General features: G+C 44.2%; 1 protein-coding gene across 1 annotated transcript; it reads right to left on the bottom strand.

The window, feature by feature from the left end:
• Window positions 1-14,130: 14,130 nt before the first annotated feature.
• On the bottom strand, window positions 14,131-14,723 carry LOC120695066 (translation initiation factor IF-2-like). The gene is made up of 2 exons (XM_039978387.1): window positions 14,489-14,723; window positions 14,131-14,369 (listed from the first exon to the last, which is right to left on the bottom strand). Exons 1-2 carry the CDS (start codon window positions 14,721-14,723, stop codon window positions 14,131-14,133), a joined length of 474 nt encoding a protein of 157 aa, XP_039834321.1.
• Between the last annotated feature and the right edge of the window lie 8,955 nt (window positions 14,724-23,678).

Raw genomic sequence — 23,678 nt, 5'->3', positions numbered from 1 at the left:
CCTTTGGCCCTTCTTAGCCGGTGCCCAAGGCCTGTTTTCTAGTAGTGAATAAAACGGATTGACAGGAACAAAAATATACAAATATTTATTTTTACACAGATTTGGATTTGGATATGACACGAATAGTCTTTATTTCATAGCTTTCTCTCTTGCATCAATTCTTTCCAATAGGGAACTATGAACCAAATAGATCTTTTAAAAATTACTAATGGCTCCCCCTCCTTGCATCTCTTGCTTGCTGGTTTCTTTCCAGATGGATCCTTCCCAAAAACTGTTACAATATCTTTTGGACACTCTAAAATTTCCTCTCCGGAAAGTGGAGTAGGTGCTGGCCTAAGTTCAGTTGAACCAAATTTATCAACATCAAACTTAAATGGATGATTTTCATGCAAGAACCTATGATGACCCATATAGCAAGCCTTGGTACCATTACCAAGTCGAAATGAACATGTATAGGAGTGGCAATCAGGACATGCTGCTTCACCAGATGTTACACAACCTGATGCATAGCCTAAACCTGGAAAATCAGTGATTGTCCACAATATTGCTGCATGCAGCTGGAAGAACTCCTTCTTGGAAGAATCATAAGTTCTGACTCCATTTTCGAACATATCTCGCAAATCATAGACAAGGGACTCAAAATAAACATCCATATCACTACCAGGAGCGTGCCGACCAGGAATCAACAAAGAGAGGATGAAGTTTGATTGCTTCATGCACATTGATGGTGGAAAATTGTATGGAATACAGATACTAGGCCAAATGCTGTAGCTAACATTCATGCCCCTATATGGATTAAAACCATCGGTGGCAAATGCTAAACGGATATTGCGGCTATCTGAAGCAAATAGTTGATGTTTATCATCCAAGTCTTTCCACAGAGGAGAATCAGCTGGATGCCTAAGTACATCATCCTTTGTTCGCTCCTCATCATGCCATCTTGTTAGCTTTGCTGTTTTGGAAGTCAGGAACAATCTTTGGAGCCTTTTCTTTATTGGAAAGTAGCGGAGAACCTTGCTAGGAACCTTATATACATGTTTCCCATCTAGAGTCTTCCTGACTGATTTCCACCTTGAAACCTTACATTTTGGACATGAATCTGAATCTACATGGTCCTTCCAATACAGAATGCAATCATTTGGACAAGCATGAATACTAATGTACCCAAGTCCTATCGATTTAATCAATTTCTTAGCCTCATAGTAGTTTCTAGGTAGAGATGAAGCCCCAGGTAATGCGTCATTGAGTAGATCAAGTAATAGGTCAAAACTTTTATCAGTCCATCCTCCAAGAAGTTTGATATGAAGCAATCTAATGAGGAAACGAAGATTTGTATAATTCTTGCATGTAGGGTACAGCTCTTGACTATTTGCTTCTACCAACTTATGAATCTCTTGTAGATCATCACTAGGCTGCTGAATAGAAGAGTTGCCTTCAAAATCCCCTCTATCATCTAATCCACAAGCTAGGTCTCTAAGCAATTCAGATATTTCATCTTCTTCACTAGATTCATTGTCACTATAATATCAAGTGCTCACGTACATCACTTGCATCTCTCCAAAATGAGTTAATACACTTTCTGCAAGGGCATAATATTTTGCCTCCTACGGCTGAATTTGTAAATGCGTAAACTAAAAAACTGTTCACCCCTTGCAAATATGCCCTTGTGTGCCTACATGCAATTTATTAAGTTATGTCACATTTTTTAACTTCACACGACTTTCACATATGTCAAATAGTTGTGATGTACCTAGCCTCACTGTTGATCCAAGTTTTATCCATCCATCTTTATGGAGATCAAGCTGCTTCTAAATTATATCTTTTAACACTAAACAATTGCACAATAGATAGCACAACAACATACAAACAGTAAGCATGAAAGGCAATGCAACAAGCGTTAATAGGTACTAGAGAAAAAAACTTACCATTACACACAAGCTCCTTCACCAAATAACTTCTCAGCTACAAAGGTTGGCTGCTATGGGTGTTTTAGATGCTCCAAAACGATGTGCGAGCTGCTGACAATATTGTAGAGGCAATCCAATATAAGTCTACATAAATTTAACCATGAGAAAGAAAGATGAGTACATGGATTAGTATATCTTGCAACCAAGTACCATTTTATATCAAAAAGAATGACATAGCTTTATTACCTTAGTGGGACTTCAGAAGGCAAGCAATGCAGCAGGCACCTCCAGATAGCACCGTTGGGGAGGATATAGGTTCAAATACTGAAATTAGGAAGCAACACATAGATCCATAAGCAGATTCAAAATAAAAGACCTCAGCAGCAAGGATACGACAATATCAACAAACATTGAGCTAATAAGGATGCAGTTACTAATGATACATCTGAAATCAAGTCTTATCACAAAACTGTATAGAAGTGATGGGCTAAATGAGCACACAAAACTGCATTTATGTAACCACCAAATGAATCATCAAATAAATCATAGATAATTATCTGAGATTTTTCCTAAGGTAGTTCAAACCCATGTAATGATCCAATCCACTACAGCCAGTCGATCCAAACCCTTACTAAGTTGTCATTCCACGCACCAAAAAATTACTCCATAGCATAAACATTAGTGAGTGGACACATCCATCCCAAAAGCAAGCTAATTCAAAACCAAAATTACATCATTGGCACGAAGGTTGCTCTATGCAGCCATATGGGTAGGTTCTGTCGAATCTAGATCGACCGATTTCAAAGCCCCACTCGACCATATATGCAATGAAAAACAATCTAAACTACTACAATCGCTCGATTAGACCCAGAGCAATGAATTTACAAGAGAAATCCCATAGATCCTACCAAATCCTAGCACTGAACAAGAGAAATAGAGGGATATACCAGGGATTACGAGAGGATCTGTTGCTGCATGTAGAGTATGAAGCCAACAAGCTGCTCCTTGCCTCCTTCACGATGTCCTGGCTCAGCTGGGGTAGGACAGAGGCGGCGCGCGGCAAGGAGCGGACTGGGGCCTCTGGTCGCGCACGCGAGGGCTGACCGGGGAGCGCGCGTGAGCGGAGGGGGGTGAGCGGAAGGGGCCGCGAGGGTGGATGGGGGTGGCGCACACGAGCGGACGGGGGGAAGGAGCGGCGCGCGTGCGAGTGGACGGAGGGGCGGCACACGCGAGCGGAAGGGGCCGCGAGGGTGGATGGGGGCGGCGCACACAAGCGGCCGGGGGGAAGGAGAACGGCACGCGTGCGAGCGGCGGCGCACGCGAGAGGAAGAGGGACGGCGCAGCGAGCGGACGGGGAAGGGAGCGAACGCGAGGGTTCAGGGCAGCGGCGACGCTGCTTGTGGTGGGGGCGGCGCTCTGTAGGCCAGAGTGAGGAGATAGGGTTTTGGTTGCATGCCGCTCGAGCCCAAAAATAAATCCGTTCCCGCGGGCGGCCGCATGAGCCCCGTGCTCCAAAATTTGTTGCATGCGCGCGGAATCTAAATAAATTGGAAAATGAGTGGCGCTAAAATATATAGTATTACTTTTGCCGACTGACTGCCCGATGTAGTATAGAGATTTAACAACAGACCATTCATGGATAAATACGTACACCTTTGCCGACGAACAGTTTGTCGTTAAAACAGGAATTACCGACGGGTCGTTCATCGATAAGTTTTACCTACGGACTGTCCATCGGTATTATTACACTTTTAACAACTGACTCACGTCGTCGTTAATGTGTGTTGTTGTGTAGTGCATGACGACATGTCGACATCTATGAATTGAACAAAACCACAAATCAACACACTAGCTAGTCTCACCTTTTGGAAGTTCTTATGGATCTCGAGCTAGATTGTAAGAAGTATTGAATAAACAAAACACAAATCAACACACTTATCTGTGTTTTCTTTTTTTCAAAAGGAAAAAGTCCATTTTTGGCCATCCAACTATTGTCCGAGTTTGATTTTGGCAATGTAACTCTAAAACCGGATATCCTTGACCATCCAACTCTCAAAACCGGTCAGATTTGGCCATCTTGGTGGTTTTGAGTGTGGTTTTGCTGACGTGAACGCCACATGGTGGTGGAGCCCACCTGTCTGCCCTCCTCTCCCCCCTCTCTCGGCTACCAGCTAGCTCCTGTGCTTCCTTCGTATCCAACTTGTTTCAGATCCGCATGAAAATAATTGTGACACGATCTTAGTTGGTGGGATCAGTGATGGCATTAGAGTAAAATAGACTCTGTTACCACAGCAGCACATGCTAGAGCGCCGTACTTACGCCGTCTGTTATACCTATATATTATATTTCCAATCCGTTCCATTTCATCTTACTAAACGTCTTATGAGATGGAGAGGGGGAAGAACAGTGAAGAAACTAGATGGGAGTGGGAGGTACCAGGAAATTCATGCATCCAGCTTGGCCAATTCCCCATCTGGGCTGGAGGGTCCAATTCCCGATCTTCCATCAACTGGATCTGAGAACCGAGCTGTCTGCTTCTCCACGGAAGCATGAAGTAGCTTGCTTGTCCTAGCAACTATAGTTGTCAGTTCCATTTGCATTTCTTGAACATTAGGCACATCAGGAACCAAGGGTAAGGGTAGCTCATGAGATCAGAGCACAAAGCACTCTCGTGCACACTCAATTTCAATATGGGATATATGCATGTACGTGCAAGCTCAAATGAATTCAGAATGAGAGGCATCAACAAAACATCTATGGTCAACATGTTTCTACCCGATCAGTTGGGTTGTGTCATCAGCAATGCCACCGGTCGGAGCAGATCAGGTTTTGTTTGTAGCCTTGTGCTAGAGCTCTCAATGCAAATACCATGAGACACTGTTTGAGTGCCCAAACTGTGTTCATCGACTGCAGATCAAAACTGCCCTACCCTGCATGCTCCCTGTGGCTACGTTGACACCATGTTATGCCATGCTTCCTTTTCTCATGGTCCTCGGTCATGCATGGAACTGTAGGTGAATGTTATGCATGTACCAACTACATTGCAGTAAAGGCCTTGTTGATTTGGGTTCTTTGACATGCATGAGTGGTGGAGAAATATCACTTTCAAGTTTTATTTGTGGTGTATTTTTAGAGTTTGTGGTTTGCTCTATGTCTAGAAAAATAATACTCCCTCCATCCCACAAAGAATACAATTTTAGCCTCTAAAATTTGTCCCATAAAGAATGCAGTTCTAGCCTTCAGACCATTAAAAGATTAGAGTTAATTCCATTATAACTACTAGTCCATCAACCTGTGCTCCTGCACGGGCTAGTTAGAGATATCTAATAATTATCTATCTCACGTTCTCTTTAACCAATTAAATATTCTAACCCAATAAAGATACATATTTATCATTATGTAATTGTAATAAATGTGATAGGTTTAGTTACTATTTTTTTTTCTCACTTTGCATCACGCCTCTATATATGTTTGATATGTATTTATCGAACACTTTGTTTGAGCTATGTGAACAATATAAAAATCGGTATTCTTATCTATACATAAATATATGGTGACATACGAACTATAGTTAGTATTTTTATATAAATAATAACATAAGTAATATATTAATAATGATAGAAATAGTGATTTAAAATTTTATATTCATGTGCTTTAAGATGTTATTATAATAATATAATTTTGATTCAGATTTGGGTTATTTTAAGTTTTCATTATGATATCATTGGATAATGTATATAAAATTTTAAAGTGCTATTTGATATTATTTTATAATGGCATAAGTGGGTAATTTTACATGAAGATTAGGGGGTTACTTTAGATTATTTTTTATAATGGCAGAGGTGGGTAATTTAGGCACATGTTTAGGGGGTTATTTTAGTCTATTTTTATAATGACAAAGATGGGTAATTTAATAGAAAAAGATAACGGATCCAATTGCTATAATAATTATTAGAGTTATCGAATTGATGGACGAGTATTTCAAATTTTTGTGAGAATTTATAAGATTTCTCTATTTTTTTAGACTGTCCACCTATGATTCTAGGTGGCTTCACCCGGAGGCTTTAAAAGGAGCCTCCAATTAGTAATAGTAAGATACCGTATTTGAAACGCACCATTACTTCTCGAGAAACTATACAGATGTCATTACAATTTCACATTTGTTCGAAACATGTCATTACGTACCCTTTCGATGTGTTTATGAAAAAATTTGAACTAAAATGCCCTCATCTTCAACCTCCCGGGCTCTCACTCCTATCTCATTTCTCCCCAATCTCGACCTCCGGAGTGGTCGCCAGTCCGCAGCAGCCCCGCCGGCGGCGTTGTTCATCAGCACGTCGATGCGGCTGCCATAGGCGCTGGCGACCTCCTCCACCACACACCGGCAGTTATCCTCATAGCCCAGGTCAGCGGGCGCATCGGGTCGCGGGCGCCCGTGCGGGACTGTCGCGCCCTCCAGCATGAAGCACAGGCCCACGCGGGCCCGATGCTGTAGTCGCCGCCAGTCACCAGCACCACCTTGCCCTTGACCTTCTCCGCTGACTTGTAGTTGTGGCCTCCAGGCGAGGGGTCCATGTGGCCAGGGGCGGCGCCAGGGGTATGCCCCTGTATGCCTAGGCATACCCAAAATTTAGAAAAAAAATATCAACATGTATTCATAGATGTATATACTCCCTTCATTGCACAAAAATTGTAGTTTTAGAAAATTTCAAACACATTACTCATTCAAAAAAATAACTTTGTTACCCATAATTACTTCTACCAATTGTGATTGAAAACTGTATTATTTATTTGGTTTTCTAGATCCTTAATGAATGCATACACATTGAAACTAGAAAAATAATATCTGCTGAATATTGGATTCGATCTATACGTTCTTCTATGCAATGATTTCTTGGTATAATTGGTATTGCTTTAATTAGATGAATCTCATTACAAGCTAAAACTACATTTTTTGTGGGACAAAATTTGGATGCCAAAAACTATACTTATTTTGACACGGAGAGAGTATCATATACAATTTATGGACCCAATTCAACAAAGCATAGCAAGGAAGCCCCAGATGCAAAAGAATCATTCTCTCCGTCTTTGCTCACAGCTCGCCCTGAGCCCCCGTCCCCCCGGCTCCGCGTTCGCCCCAGTGCGCCTCCGGCCCTCGGCTTTGAGCCCTTCGCCTTCGGCCCTCGGCCCTCCGCCTATCCCCTGGATCGGCGTTTGGCAGCACTCCGGCGACTGGCATCCGGCTCTCTCATCCTGATGACCTCCCCAACTCGGCAACGGCAACTCCGGCAGGGGCAGGCCGCAAGCCCCTCGCCGTCCCAGTGTCAGCACCCCAGCATCAGTGCGAAGGAGGCTGCCACCGGTTATTATTCACACCGTTCAACAGCGCTTGGCTGTAGCTACTGCATGTTGAGGCAGCGCAAAATGGCGGTGGCAGCTGTAACAGCAGCCGAACGATGCGATTATGGATTTGTTATGCAACTTATCGTCAACTATATTGCGTATTAGCTTCAATTTTTTTTCTATATTCGGCATACCCAGCCGCAAATTTCTGGCTCCGCCACTGCATGTGGCATGCTCCTTCCTAGGACCCCTACTGCTACAGTGGGAACTGCTGCTGTGACATCATGCGCGAGCCGCCGCCGCCGGCGCCCTCGCTCTACTACCCAAAGGCCTGCTAGCCGCGAGGAATCGAGCGCGGCTCCTCTACTAGCTGTTGGACAAATGCGTGGTGATCTTGGGAGGAGCTGGTGGAAGAGGAGCAGTGCGTGCATGGCATGGTGAGGGAGACACGAGGTGGTGTGGGTTGCACAGGCCGTCGGCGGGGCTGCTACAGTCCGGCGGCCACCCAAGCGGATGAGATGGGGGGAGAATTGAGAGGGGTGGGAGGTTGAAGATGAGGGTATTTTTGTCCAAATTTTTTCATAAACACATCAAAAGGGTACATAATGGCATATTTTGAGTAAGTGTTGAATTGTGATGGCACTGGCGTAGTTTCTCGAGAAGTAATGGCGCGCTTCAAATACGGTAGAGTTATAATGGCACAGATCCAATTAACTCAAAACACTAACACATTATTACGCCTGTTACCAATGATGGTGCACCCTCTCTCCACCCCGAGGAGAATTTATCCTTTCGTCTCCCATCCGCACCCACTTTGCGATTTGGCGCTACTGTGATTTGGCCAGCAGTGGACTAATCTATTTTGGCGCCACGTAAATAGAGGGAAGGCCAGCAGTCTGCCATTTATTGCACTGTAACTTGCGTGTGTGATATTTACTGCTATGCTCAATTACCAATGGATGCACAATTAAATCAACTCGCAAATCCATCCGGCAGCCAGGCTGTCAAAGCAAGTAAATAGAGGGTAACTAGGACATTTTACATCTTCACCATCCTGTCTGAAATTTTCTAAAACTGCACTCTAGGGAGTAGTTCATTACTACCATAGCATAATTAATTTTTTTCACATTTTGATGAATACCCCATCCCATGTCTATTAATGTAAGGTATATTTTTATTTGTAACGTAGTTGGTGGTGTTTTAATTTTGTAGCAATTAATGATAATCATTATAATGCAAAATAATTAAAGGTTAAGATCTAGGTAGAGTGCCTCCTCTGGTGCCATAGCTAATGTCTTTATGTGCTCTAGCTAAAAAGGAACATAACTTGTTGTACATCTTGGTTCGTCCCCTTTTATTATATCTTTCCGTAATCATAACTTGCTGGTACATCTTGGTTCGTCCCAAGGATAGTGGAAAGGTGCCTTATTTCGAGTCACATAGAGTACCGACACCTCTCGATCTTGCCAACTTTTCACTTGTGTCAATATACTAGTGGGAGCAAGACCTGGTCATTTCTTCCCACTTTACGCCTCTTTTCAAGATGAGTCCACATCTACTAGCTTGAGGAGTGTACTCTGCGTGTGTGTGTGTGTGTGTGTGTGTGTTCTGAGGTTGGAATGAGCTGCATAAGGAAAACAAACATGACCGAAAGGTATGATGAATCTACCGAGAGGAGCATGAAGATGGTGCGTTGCGGAGGGAATCTCGCGAGCTGTCTAGTTGATGGAGCTGCATCATGAGGTTTCCAACTGACGCTTAGGGGCTGATTGGTTGCTTGCATGTCGTTCGGCCAGGCTCCGTGGATGCAGGGTCATCGTGTTTGGTTGCCTGCATGGACATGAAAGCCAGGCTGAGTAGATCCAAAAGGCAGGTCAAAGCCTGGCTCGCCGGCAACGAAATTATTACTGGCCATTTCCCGCAAGCCTGGCTCGCACGGTGCATTAATTTACACTGCTAATGATATACTCCCTCCTTCCCCGTTTATAAGGCATGGTGGAACATGACACGGTCTTCTAAACAACACTTTGACCATTTATTTATCATATATTATATCACTTTTGATTATAAACTTATAATCATTGTAAAATATATTTGATTATGAATCCAATCATATGAAATTTGCATTATAAAAATAAAAATTTAATAGTCAAATTATTGGTCAAAGATGACAAGGTTTGAATCTTGATATACGTGTATGCCTTATAAACAGGGAAGGAGGGAGTAATTAGTATGTGATTAATATGTATTAACTGATATTAATATATGTTAAAGAATATTATTAGTCTATGCACTACGGGAGAGCCCTTTTGCCGTGTGCCAGGGGCACACGGCAAAGCCCTAAAAGCCCACGGCAAAAGGTTTGCCGTGTGCCGCACACGGCAAAAGGCACACGACAAACAGCCGTCGGCAAAGGGCCCCTTTGCTGTGTGCCCTGGCTGATCCACGGCAAACTTTCTTGGCCAACTGCGAAGCTGACATGGTGGGGGACGTTTGCCATGTGCCACCTGTGCATGGCACACGACAAAGGCTCAATCTTTGCCGTGTGCCTTGGTCATTGCACACGGCAAAGATTGGTTCCTTTGCCGCGTGCCATTGTATTCGCACACGACAAAGGTCCCTGATTTTTTTTTGTTTATTACGTATATGGTATCCCAAATAATACAAATAGTTCACATATATCATAATAATCATCGCATGCATTTCAAATAAGCATCGGAGGCATTCAATATTATCCATCAGAGGATTCAACAACCACAAGTATCGTTTATCAATAACCACAAGTTCAAGTCAAGTTCATACGGCAAAGTTCATACAAGTCCATACAAGTTCATACGACTAACAGGGCCGATGGCGGCGGTGGCGGTGGCGGGTGATGCGGCCACATCGGCGGGGGCGGCCATGTAGGCGTCTGCGACCAACCTTGTTGCGGTGGTGACGGGTGCTGCTGCTGAAGCCAAGCCACCCATTGAGGCGGTGGCCACACAAACTGCTGAGGCGGCTGAGACGGCTGCACCGGAGGCGAGAAGTCAAGATTCACTGGCCCATCATTGGATGCCGCCGACTGATTCTGCACATAAACGAATATATATATTGCATGTGTTACATAAGAATTAAGTTACGGGCATTCAAATTTAAGCATAACAATTGAGTTACATAAGAATAAAACTACAAGCATTAGCCTAAGTTGTAAGTCATTGTAGATGTATCATAAGACATTATTTTTAAGTAAATCTAGGTTAATGCTAAGTCACTAAGACGAATGAAACCCGATAGGAGTCAAAGCCACTTACGGTAGGAGGAGTTTCTGCCCGACGAACAAGTGAGGCCGGAGGGAAATGTGGAGGCGAAGCACCCATTGCCGAGCCCAGGCTTTGCATAAATGTTAGGGCTTGATCCAATTTTTGCTGCATGTCATCCCGCTCGGTCCTCCACCTCTCCTCTGCCGCCTCCTGCCGTGCTTGGAAGGCTACTTCCATCTGGGCCTAAAGGATTTGATCCCAGGGCTAGAATTCAAAGCGAACATATGTAAAAATGGAGGAACAACGGATGAAACAAAAATAACCTTGACAGCCTCAATCTGAGTCTATGTAGTGTCTGGCCGTGGGCGTATGGCAGGACTTGAGCTGGTACTCCTGGCTCGAATCTGTGAGAGAGTGGGAGTAGTCGCCGTGTTGACTAAGCTGTCGCCAAACCAGTACCGTCCATGCTTCTTGCCTCCTCCCACCCTCATGACGACTTCTCCATCAATGGGCTCATTGATCGCATCAAACTCCGGCCCATGAACTTCTTGTGCCATCGAGGCGTACCCACTGAGGCGGCTGTGGACGCTTGCATTGCTGTACGCTTCGGGTGGATCCTGCGGGTTAAAGGTGACATCGGACGTCGACTTTTCTTTGTGAGCCAAACAGTATGCCTGGACTTGGGTGCAAGGCACATCACCATGTGCCGCCGACTGCGAAAAAAGGAAGATGATTAGAAATTATGCAGAATTGAGTGTTAGAATAATGAAATTAATTCACATGCATATCTAGCCGTGTACGCCTTGAGGTTACGGTTGCCCTGATGGTGCGATGCACCTGGCATCAGCAAACGCTGCTACCGGGCAGCCTTGTGCATCTCAAGCCATTCTTGCGAGCACCACCGGTCCACTATCATTACCCAGCACGGATAATCATTGGCAATCCACCACGGAGGCACATGCACATCATCAATATCTAATACATTTAAGAAGAACAAATGGAACATAGTTGATAACTCCTTAAGATTGAGTATTTACCCGCAAGTATTATTCCCGGGTGAGTCTGATGTCTCTTGCAGGTCCTTTGTAGATCCTCACTTTTTCGATCATGGCCTTGTAGTCGATGACGGCCTGGATGCGCGCCTCATAAAGCATATCGGCCACCAGCTTGTAACATGCTTTGCTAGCCACCTGCATCGCCCTGGGCATCATTCCCTCCTCGCATCTGTAGAAATCCTGCAAAAAACGTGAACAAAGTTATTATTTCAAAACCCGGTGCAATGAATATGATGTATTCGTAAATGTAGTGCCATGAAGACTTACCCATAGTTCGCTCAACACCCGGTGCGCCTTGTTGTCGAATGCCCTGCCTTCCTCATCTAGTCTATCCGGTGTGGCGATGTAGAGCTCCCATGAAGATGCTGGCTAACGTACCCCAGCAATATCCATGATGCCTGGGTAGTGTCGCTTGCAGAGGAGTCCCAGGATGCCATTGGCCATGCGGTTGTGAGCAACACCCGGAACAACTATCGCAAAGTTCCTGCGCAAGTTATTGAGAGATAATATTAGTGTCAATTGTGATTTTGAATATATCAAAAGGAAACGTATTGAAATCTTGTAAACTTACTTACCGTTTCTCGTCAGGTCGGAGGACTGGTCGGTGCTCTAGAGGTATCGGACGATCCGGGAGCCTCGAGGGGCCTCGCTACCAGATGGCAGGTACGCCCAAGTCCTCCTCCTCCTCCTCATCTGCCCCATCCTCCTCCTCCTCCTGCTCCTGCTCCTGCTCGTCCTCCTCAACACCAGCCTCCTCATCCTCCTCCTCCTCCACCTCCTCCTCCACAAGAGGAGCCCCTCTCCTGCTCCTGCTCCTCCTCCCAGCCCTCCTCCCTGCAGCCGTGCCGGAGCCCTCAGCGGCGTCGCGCGTCGATGAACCCGCTCCACTCCTCCGACTTCTCATGCCTGCCCGTCGAGTCCTCTGGGAGGACTCACCTGCCTCAGTAGATCTGCCGCCCAACAGGTCTGTGAGTGACCTCATCAGACCTCTGCCGCACCCCGCCATCGCCGAACAATCTCCTGAAATTAAAATGAGTAAATCAATCAGTAGATGTCATTAAAAGTAGTACAATTAGTATATAAAGTACAATTACTAAAATAAACAAAAATAGTACAAAAAATTAATTAGTACATTTCTTACATGTATTAAAAATAGTCATCATGATCCGGATTAGCCGGATCATATGTCTACCTCAAAAAAAAGCCGGATCATATGTCTCATCATTGCTATCACTTGTGTCGATATAATCACCATCGATCTCCATAGGAGGAACACTGTCATCATCACTGTCATTGCCTAAGCGTAATCGCTCTAGTAATTCTAAGTCATTGACATTGTGAACCTCATCCCCTGTATCGTCGTTATCAATTCTTTCATTGTCCAGTTCCATTCCTATCGCTTCGGTTAAGTCTATCTGATAAGTCCCATCTAGCCCATCTTCTTGAAAGAACTCACCGGCATATGTGTTTGGGTTTATGTTGTAATCTTCATTATTCGGGATAGGTAATTTACCGTGTGGTGATACCTTGTACATAACATCCCAACCCTTGAGACGATTATCGGTTTGGCACGGGTATGAGAGATAATAAACTTGCGTGGCTTGTTGAGCCACAATGTAGACATCGTCTCTGGGATACACGGACGCTTGTTGAACTTCAACTAGCCCAAGATTCGGAGTCCATCTCACAGCATGGGGATCAAACCAATGGCATTTGAATATGACAGGTTTCAGAGGTTTCAACCCATGAAACGTGAGTTCGTATATTTCTTCGATTCTTCCATCAAATCATCACAGATGAGATTTTCTTTGGGCATGGATGTGTCACATGGTTTGATGACAATCATAAGAAGCATAACTACACAACACAAAGAATACACTCACACAAGCTCAAGATCATCATATATTACTCAAACCAAATCTGGGTAAAATTTTATATCCTCACAGGCAACTAGATTAACTAGGTTACGTAATATTCTACAAACATGAGATGGAATGAGGTGACTTTCGAACATCCTCACCTAAGGCTCGACACGCGTGTTGGGGCGGCGGCTCCCGAGTCAGGGCACGGCAGGGCGGCAAGGCGTCGGCGATCGGCGTGACACTAGAGCGGCAAGCCGGTGAAGAGCAGGCAAGACGGTGCGGCACACCGTGGATCTTCAATTGCATGCAAATAACAATTTACAACAAAATTATCGATAAACATTTTTCAAAGTTGTAATGAATTGATGGACATGAAAAACAAATAACTAACCAGCGCGGTGGCACGGTCGAAGGTGGCGGGCGTGAGGTGGACGTGCTGCACCGGGCCAGCCCGGCGGTACCTCCTTGGCCCTGAGTGGGGCTTGCTCGGCGAGGAGGCGGCCCCACTCGTGGGCACCGCGCGGGTGAGCGTGGCTGGCGGCGTCATGAGCACGGCGAGCAGGCTGGGCGGCGTGCCCGCGACGGCGACCAGGGCGGGCAGCGTGGCCGCGGCAGCTTGGGTGCGGCGAGCAGGGCGGGCGGCGTGGACGCGACGGCGAGCAGGGCGGGCGCGCGGCGTCGGCGTGGGCGCCACGGGCTTCGCGTGACCGTGCCCGGCGGGCTACGTGGGCACGGGCCGGGCGAGCGTGACCGGCGGCATCGGCGTGGGCGCTGCCGGCTTGGCGCGACCGTGCCCGGCGGGCAGTGTGGGCGCGGGCGTGGCACCCGCGGCGAGCAGGGCCCGGCGGCGTCGGCGTGGCAGGCGCGGCGAGCAGGCCCCTGCGGGCGGCGTGGGCGCGACCGTGGCAGGCGGCGTGGGCGCGACCGTGGCAGGCGGCGTGGGCGGCGGCCGCTCGACGACTGTGTGTGTGCAGTGAATGGGTGTGTGTGGAGTGTGGAGTGTGTGGAGTGTGCGGCGAGCACAAGGAAAGAGAGGATAAGGGGGGAACCGGTTTGCCGTGAGCCATGATCTGGCTCACGGCAAAGCCCATGCTTTGCCGTGTGCCCCCGATCCGGCACACGGCAAACAAGCACAGCGGGCCTGGCGAGCTTCTGCGCGGCGGCGAGTAGGGCTTGGCGTGCGGGCGCCGTGGGCGCGGCGGCGAGCGCGCCGCCTGAGCCTCGCGGGCGGCGTGTGAGCGGCGGCGAGCGCACGGCCAGCTGAGCCCCGCGGGCGGCGTGGGAGCGGCGGCAAGCGCGCGGCCTCAGCCCCATGGCTGGTGGACATCTTTGACGTGTGCCCCAGGTTCTGGTGCACGGCAAAGACTTTGTCGTGTGCCCTAGGGTCCGGCACACGGCAAAGATTCGTTATTTTATGCTGCCATTTTTAACCAAACCATCTCGAGTTCAACTAAAATTTACTAAATACACTTTAAATATCTTGAAAATCTAACTCAACATTTTCTGTTTGATTATTAGATTGGAAAAATCATTATTTTATGCAGAATTAGCTAAAGTTGAATGTATTTCTCATGATATTATTTAATTGCAAAAAAATTAAAATTATCAAAGAAAATCGAAAAATAGCCAAACTTTGGCAGGGATGATTGTAAGATATGTATTGCATGCATAAAAAGTTTCCAAGTCAACAGCCAAATTGACCGTCACTTTCGCATCAAATCTCGACGGCTCATATTCAACTATATAGATCCTTTATGGAGTTGCTTCGATTTATAAGGAGTACAGGTGATAACTTGTGCGAAACTTTTTCAAATTTTTACCGCAGTGTCCACGTATGAAATCATGATATCATTACAAATTTCATATTTATCAGACTTCATTTGCTTTTTATAGAAATTTAAAACTGTCGGGCCACATGCTCGAGGGCATGGTTCATGATCAAGAACTGCAAATTTTCCATTCATTTTTTGGAAATGGTCTCACATGGGATCTCATGATGTGAATATAATTTTTTTGTTTCATTATTACTCCATGTAAAAGTATTGCAATTCAATCTTCACTTATTCTATGAAATTCTATTTCTTGAAATAAAAAATTTAAATATAGCAAAAGATCAAGAAAAACTACCAAAATATAATTTAGAGTCCCACATAAAATATCAAGTTACCCATAAAAGTTGCAATGGCAGAATCAAGATTTTTGGAGAATATTTTGCCGTGTGCCAACACTTTGCCGTGTGTTTTTGATGTAGCACACGGCAAACATGTAACCTTTGCCGTGTGTTTTTTGTTTGCCGTGTGCTCTTCTGGCGTGTGCACGACATAACTGAAGCTTTGCCGTGTGTCTTTTATTTGCCGTGGGTCAGTCGTCCCGGCACACAGCAAAGATAGGGTTTGCCGTGTGTCCAACTCTTTGCCGTGTGTTGTACCTTCGACACACGACAAAGGCAGAGTTTGCCGTGTGCCCGACATATGGCATATGGCAAAGGCTTTGGTACACGGCAACCAGGCCGTTTCCCGTAGTGATGGCAAAATGAATTAAAGACTATTGGAGTGTAATCATGCAAATAAATATCATGGTGATGATTATTTTATAACTTTTATCTTTTGCAACATACCTTTATATGTTGGCAACCAAACATCATATTTTTGTATCCCGGTTAAAGTGAACTATGCGACCAAACAAGCAACTCTTGCATCCGCAGAGCCTGCCCATACATAGGGAGTATGGTTCTCTAATGCGAGACAGGTTTGCTAGGGAAGAGAATCAATTACGCCCTTAGTGATCACGAGTGCTATGGATTGGAGGCCCGTCGCCGTCGTATACTGCCATGTACAAACGTAAACAAAAAAAAAAAGGCTTCAATCGTGGAGCAAGTGTGGTCACGAGAGCTCCCATGTCACCACATGCACCGGTGCTTCTAACTGCATCGCCCTGCAGTGCCTCTGCTAGCTGCAATGAGCATTGGCAGCTGTGTCTAATTCTACAAATTTGGCAGATGGTGATAAAGGTCAGTCTCAATGGGAGTTTTATGGAGGGTTTCATGACATTAAATACCATCAATTTTGCTGACACCACAATAACAGAAGGATAGAGTTTCATGAGATGTGAGGAGAATTTCATCATCATAAAACCCATCCGGCACGATACCTAGTTCTTAGTCTAGGTAACTGTGCCTATGAAACTCCACTGAGACTAGCCTAAGTGGTAAAAGATCCCATAGCGACCACGTGGCAGGTGGTGGTTACTCTGACCCTCCCTAGCTATCAGAACGCATACTTGGGCGCGACAGGTTAGCTTGGACCAATATATCATGGCTTGCCGCTGCTGACTATTATATTATTACTACTCTATTTCTAGGCCCTATATTTTTACCAACACACAAAACGATGTAGCAAATACAATAGAGAATGAGGTATTATTACACTAATTCTTGTAAATAAAACATGAAATTTTGTTACGATACTACGAGGCTATGGAACTACAAATTGCTTCGACTGAAACTTTTCTTGCGTCCCTTTCAATTCATTTCAATCTGTGAAACAGAATTTTCTGTATAAATAATTGGAGCTAGCTTTGTCTTCATTTTTACCATGAGTTACCACTAAATGTGCCAAAAATGAAAACAAAATTATATACGAGCACCTGAGATGTTGCTTTCTTATCACGATTTTAGGCTGATGATGGCTACTTGAATTGGGTAGGAGCAATGGAGTCATTGAGACACAAGGAAAAACAAAGAAAAATGTATTCACCCTACCTTGATGTTTTGAGTTCTTTTTTTTTTACACAAACCCATAGGACTTCTGCGTGGAATATATTTCCAGCTTTTCTGTTCGGCCAACCAACTCTCTTTCAAGGATGGTCGGAAATCTACCGATGCGTTGCTGATCTAGAAAAAAAATATATAGCATCATAATAATCTTTCATGCCAGGTATTATGAACCTACTTGTATTGAGGTCATCGCCCTAGGTGGTAGAGCTGGCCCGTTAATGGCAAGGTAACGCATGAGAAGATAATAATGTTCCTGGCCATGATCCATGGCAGGTGGGGCCTGCATGCGTGCAACGCGCACATCCAAAACCAGGAACAAGTCATTAGACATGTTTTTTATCATTATTTATGTTTGTACAGTTCAAGGAGTTGTTAAAAAAAGGTTTCAAGGCCTGCAAATTCCTAACCATACGTGTTAACTCAAAGCAATAGTGAAGCCTTCTTTCATATATAGAATAGCAGAGACATGCTCGGAAGGATTTGAATGTGATCAGTTTCTTTAGTATGTTCTTTACAATACTGGGTTTGTACTTGCATCTTATCCATGTTGAATGAACCCAAAGTACTACAATTAGGCTGAAACTATCCACTGTTGACATTAAACCAGGCGGGAGGGGGTACCTACTTTTAACTGCCCCAATTTACTGGTATAAAATGGCATGAGGATACGATATAATGCTTGCAGGCCACAGGAACAGTTAGGCTTGAGCATTCTATACAGCCCGCACCATATATATAATATGATCAGTGTATGTGTAGGGCTGTAGGCTAGCTGTAGACATCATCCCTACATCACGTTCTGCAAAAGCCAAAAGGGGATCATCCCTGGACCCGCACCTGCTGAACTGAGTCAGTCTGTTTAGCCAGCGAATAGCGAGCAGATGCAAGGGATTGGGAGGTCTCAGGATACCATTGAGTGGCTAGCCAGAGGATCTCCAGTGATTGTCCGTTCTGCTCCTTTACAAAATGCACACTAAAGGTTTGCTCCCTGGAGGGCATTTAGTACAGTCACGTCCATTTTCAGGAATATCCTTGCTTATACTTGCATGCATGCTCCAAAGAGCTGACTCGGATATACTCTTACTCTTATACGCCATGGAAAGGGAGGGCTAGGAGCGCCCGGACGTTGTGGGCGTGACACGTGTGTCCTGGAGAGAGAGGAAACCCGACGAGGAGCATGGATTTGGCTCATACGCAGCAATCAGCCCATTCGTGTCCTGAGAGAGGAAGCCTAACACGGGATATGGATTTGGCCCATACGCAACAATCAACCAATTCCCACGCCCTCCAGCGTACTTCTGTTCCTGCTCTATACGCATACTAACCATCAACCATTTTACTCTATATTTTCAAGTAGGCGCAGCGTAGCACGCAATTTACCTAGTACTTCTTATCTGTGCTAGCTCCGTTACTAGCCCGAATGTATGAGCCGGCCAATATTGTTGTGTGTTTTTGTCGTAATGTGCACCTCTATCCTCGAGCTGCTAATCTCATGCTTGAAGTTTTGAAGGAATATAGCCAGTGCCAGTAGAAATTCCCCATTCGTAATAGCATTTTCTACTAGTACAAATTGGCAGTTTCCACTGATGGGAGGACACTGGCAGTTACCTCTTCGCTGGTAGAAAGGGGTTATGAACCGCCATTAGAAATTTTTTGTGTGTAGGTTCGAGCCACATGTGCCATATTTAGAGCTACTGCTACTCATAAGAAAAATGATATGGTCTTACCCTGCACCAAGGATTTGGTACAAACTCTGTATGACCTCAAAGACGTTGTTTTCCTTATTTCACTTTTTTTCGTTTTGTATAGTGCAAATTGTTGTAACAATAAAGGTTGTACTAGCTATTTTTTTTGTTTCAACATGTGGAACAGAATAAGATTCTTTTATGAGATGGATCAACCAATTCAATTCACAAAATCAAACAAAAAGGTGAGTCAGAAGATCATGAGCCATCCCACATCACTCCGTAAGAGAATTGTGGAACACGGTAGAAGTACGGCCTGAATAGTATATATAATTGGACGATAACAAGAATCTAAAAAAGAGAAGTCTAGGCTATATATCTCTGAGTTGCAACCTACTCCATCCGTTCCAAATTATAAGTCATTCCAAGAATCTTGGAGAGTCAAATCATTTCAAAGTTTGACCAAAATTATAGAGAGAAATATAAAGATTTATGACATCAAATAGGTATATTATAAAAATTTAACTAACAAAGAATCTAATGATACTTAATTGGTATCGTAAATGTTATTATCTTGTTGTATAAATTTGGTCAAACTTGAAAAATTTTGACTCTCCAAGATTCTTGGAATGACTTATAATTTGGCACGGAGGGAGTATAAAACTATATATATCAGGAAAATCCTTGCACTCAAGATGGTATAATAAGACCATGGTTTACAAATCAACGAATGAAGCCTGCTATTCCCCACTTTCACTCGAATATATATAGGATAAGACGCATCAGGAAATTTAGTTGTCCAATGAAGTTCCATTCTTCTACACATATATTTACTCCACGACCAAGGTGATATCGAAGCACAACCTTACTTTGTGGCTGCCGCATAGCATAACCCTACTCGTTAGTCTGCATGCCAACCACAAACAACTACCTCCTAATGACGTCGTTCATCAGCACAAAGTTGGGGAAATAGCAAGCCCTATTGAATGCATGGCGTCAAAGATCAATCACAGAACAATATGATTACAATAATCAAAGGAATTTACATGGGTAACTTCATACATGACCCATGTCAACTATAGGTTTGCTCCACTACTGTGTGGCTATCAACAACTAAGGCGACTGATTCACAGGGTCAGCTTCACGAAATGTTTCATCAAAGCATGTCTCCATAAAGCATGAAAAGAATGGACGACCACCTGCGAGTTGTTAGTTGTGACATATGTAAGCTTCTAAATTTGCGGTAGCCTTATTAGAACTGTTGCTGCATATGCATATCATCATCGGATTATGACTTGCTTCAATAATCGCTCCTTTTTTGTGTTCAGGAAATCCCTTACTGTAAGGATTCTTGTCTAACACCAGGAAACTGTCTCTCCGAGGCTGTTCTGAGACAGCGTTTGATTCTGCATCGCGTTTATTTGTCCTTTTTGGATAAATGAAAAATCATTCCAACCTCTACGCACGCATATATGACTGTCCTTATTAGCAGAGCCACGGACCAAAGTAATTTCAATTTTGAAATTGGTGCCACCCTTAATTACATAGAAATCGCTAACCTTTTTTGTCTTAAATATAAAAAAACTAATGTCATTGATGACCTGGACAAATCCAATGAACTATCAACAGTTTGCATACAAATTTCAATCACATGTTTTTATATTTTCTAAGCAATGATCATCGAAGTACTTCAGTACTACCAACTTGAATCAGATCCGCATGAAAATTGTGACACGATCTTAGTTGGTGGGATAAGATATGATGGCATGAGAGTGAAATAACTCAGTTACCAGAGCAGCACATGCTAGAGCGCCATACTTAATGGTCTGCTATACCTATATATTATTTCCAAGCCGTTCCTCCATTTCATCTTGCTAAACGTCTTACGAGATGGAGAGGTGGGAGAACAGTGAAGAAGCTAGCTGGGAGTGGGAGGTACCAGGAAATTCATGCATCCAGCTTGGAGTGACCAATTCCCCGTCTGAGCTGAAGGGTCCAATTCCCGATCTTCCATCAGCTAGGTCTGAAACAGAGCGGTCTGCTTCTCCACGGAAGAATCGAAGTAGCTTGTTCTCTCCATATATAACCGGCTCGATGCTGAATGTATCTGCCACCACGACGGTATCACGCATTGCGGTCTACATGGCACCATGATCTGTGGAAGCTGTGGCACCATGGTACCCTGGCAAAGCTGCCCGGCGCAATAAGCGAGTCCAGACGTCCCATTTCAGTAGCATGGGGCCAGGATTGCTGACTAGGAAGCGAGCTGCCTGCCAGACTCAATCCAAACAAGCCCTCAAGTAGCGCCGGTGGAGCGAATGGTCAACAGCTGTATAGACATCAGGATTAAAAATGTTGGTGGATTATGACAATTATGGTCACTACTGATGACTACGTAGTGTAACAACTAACAACTATCCCTATAAAATTCATCGAACATATAGTCCTATGTTTAGTCCACCTATTTGGATCATCTAATGGTCTAATAAAGTTTAGTCCATGGATCCAAACATGACCTAATACATATTACAATAAGCATTTCTTAATGCAAGATTGCTTGCTCATGTTAGCTAGCAGTATGCCCATTGCATGAAGCTGCTCTGCTATACTGCCTCCATCCGTGGGCTTTCCTTTGTTTTCTATGAATGTTTCATGGCGTCATTCTTGCAAGTAGTGTTATCTGATGGAACATAATGGTCACTGTAATCTTTGCAGGAGAACCAGTACCACCATGCAAAGTTGCTGTAATAATGCAGCTCTGCATGGAAAATACCGCACTCTCGGAATACCTCATATACTAAAATCTTCCTTAGAGGACGCAATTCATATATTAATGTGCTTGACTTCTATCAAAAACTTTTTTGTAGGGTTGTGTGTCATTAGGACAGAGGCCGGGAATGTTTCAAGGCGATGTATCATCTCGATGTATCAAACTTGAAATTAATAAAGTTTCCTTTTTCTAAAAAAATATTAAAGTAGGTAAGTTCGCTTGGGTTTTACGTTGCTACTCTCAGATGTTTTCTGTGTTTACCCTATATTGTGCTCTTCTTCGATCATCCAAATCATTGCTTTGTGTCCTCTTTACGTTGGAATATGCATAGACAACGATGCAATAAAAATGTTGAATGATGATGCCTGTGTTCAACCATTGATGGACTTGTCAACCCTGGCAAATGTTCCATAATCAAATGAATAAATATCCATAAGATAGAGCACGTGAACCTAGGAGTCCGTGGACCTGCAAAATTTGGATGGCAAGTGTTCCAACTGCTGATCGCTTGCATTCAAAGGGATGGATCCTGCGAAGCTATTGCCAGTTCGAATTGATTCCAGATTTCCAAATTTGTTCAGCGTGATCATCAATTTATACAATTAAAACTAATGTTTTGATGAAAAATGTAATGTAATCATCTCCCTGTATTAAGTTAAAAAAATCTCATTGTTTTAACATCAGAGCATTAAAAGCTGATTTGTTGATTTTGAGACAGCATGTAGAACTGGGTTTCTATAGTTTTGTACACTGTTACCGCAAATGTGTTAGCTTATGTTGGCTTGTGGAGTGAGGACGTTCGGAATTCAGTTCTGAAGTCATTCCTTTGTTGAGCGAGTTTTGCTTTAAGCCCATAATTCCAACCAAAAAAATGCATTCCTTAACTCTGGCTCAGTCCCAACAGAGTGATGGGAGCATATGTTAATTCAAAAGCTAATGAGGTCGTCCATAAAATGAATTCAATGGAAACATCAACTATATTTAGCGAGTCATTTATGATCTACAGACATAATAGCGCAAAAGATTATGATGCTATCTGTAGTTTGCGAGTAGTCCTCAAGCCCAAGGATGCTGCCTGTAGGACCGGGCATGGCGTCTCGACTCCAAAGTCAAGTTGACATAATTCACAAAGAGCAGACAATTTCAAACACCTCCCGTACTAGCTCTTTTCAAGCCCCAGGACTGTCCCAGGTGCTCATCTCCTTATAAATGGCATAGCAATGGTTCAATTTGAATAAGAGACGACGTGTGTGCTCAAGTTCCTTTTTTTTTTTTGCGGTTCTCTCGCAGCCCTATATAATGTCGTGCTAGGGTAGGCCTGGAGCGTTCCATTCTAACTTCACTGGGGCAGACCATTTGCCAGAAACTCTTGGTCCCTGCTTGCAAGGCAGTTTTGCTCACATGCGTGGGAATGGAAGGTGTCCGGAATTTACCGAGGAAGCTCGCCTCTTTTGCTTGCTTCTGCATTTTCGTGGTAATGTGTCGTATGGAGAAGCACTTGAGTCAGAATCCACAGAGAAGCGCAGCGCGCCATTCAGAATTTCAGATGAGCAACATGAGAAGCATGCTGAGAATCTGTCCCAGACGGTGCCTGCCTCTGTTCGGACAGACAGGAAGTTAGTTCAGTTTACTTGGTCATCTGAACAAATCAGATCTTCAGTCCCTCCAATTCAATCAAGTGTGGCTTTCGTCTTCGCACTGGTGCGTGATCATAGTACCAGATGCAGCAGATACTCGAAAGAATGAATCCGATGTAAACCTCACAAATGATGTGGAAATGCACATGTGAATTCCGCTAAATAACTAGTACCGCTCTGCTTCTTGCAAGCCATTCACCAGCACTTGCAACCTAACCTTTATCACTCAGCTGCTCGCGTCAACAAGAAAATATAGACAGATAATGCCACTACCACAAACCCTACAGGCAAGAGCAATATCTCCAAAGTCTAGAGCAGGAAATAATGGTATGTTCAGGACAACTAACTCTACACGTATTAGCGATTTATATCTTTTGCTGATGTGATTGCATACAAACACGA

This window comes from Panicum virgatum, chromosome 2K (genome assembly GCF_016808335.1).
Source record: "Panicum virgatum strain AP13 chromosome 2K, P.virgatum_v5, whole genome shotgun sequence".
In the NCBI taxonomy this organism is placed as follows: domain Eukaryota; kingdom Viridiplantae; phylum Streptophyta; class Magnoliopsida; order Poales; family Poaceae; genus Panicum; species Panicum virgatum.
This window is presented reverse-complemented; position numbering and strand designations above follow the sequence as displayed.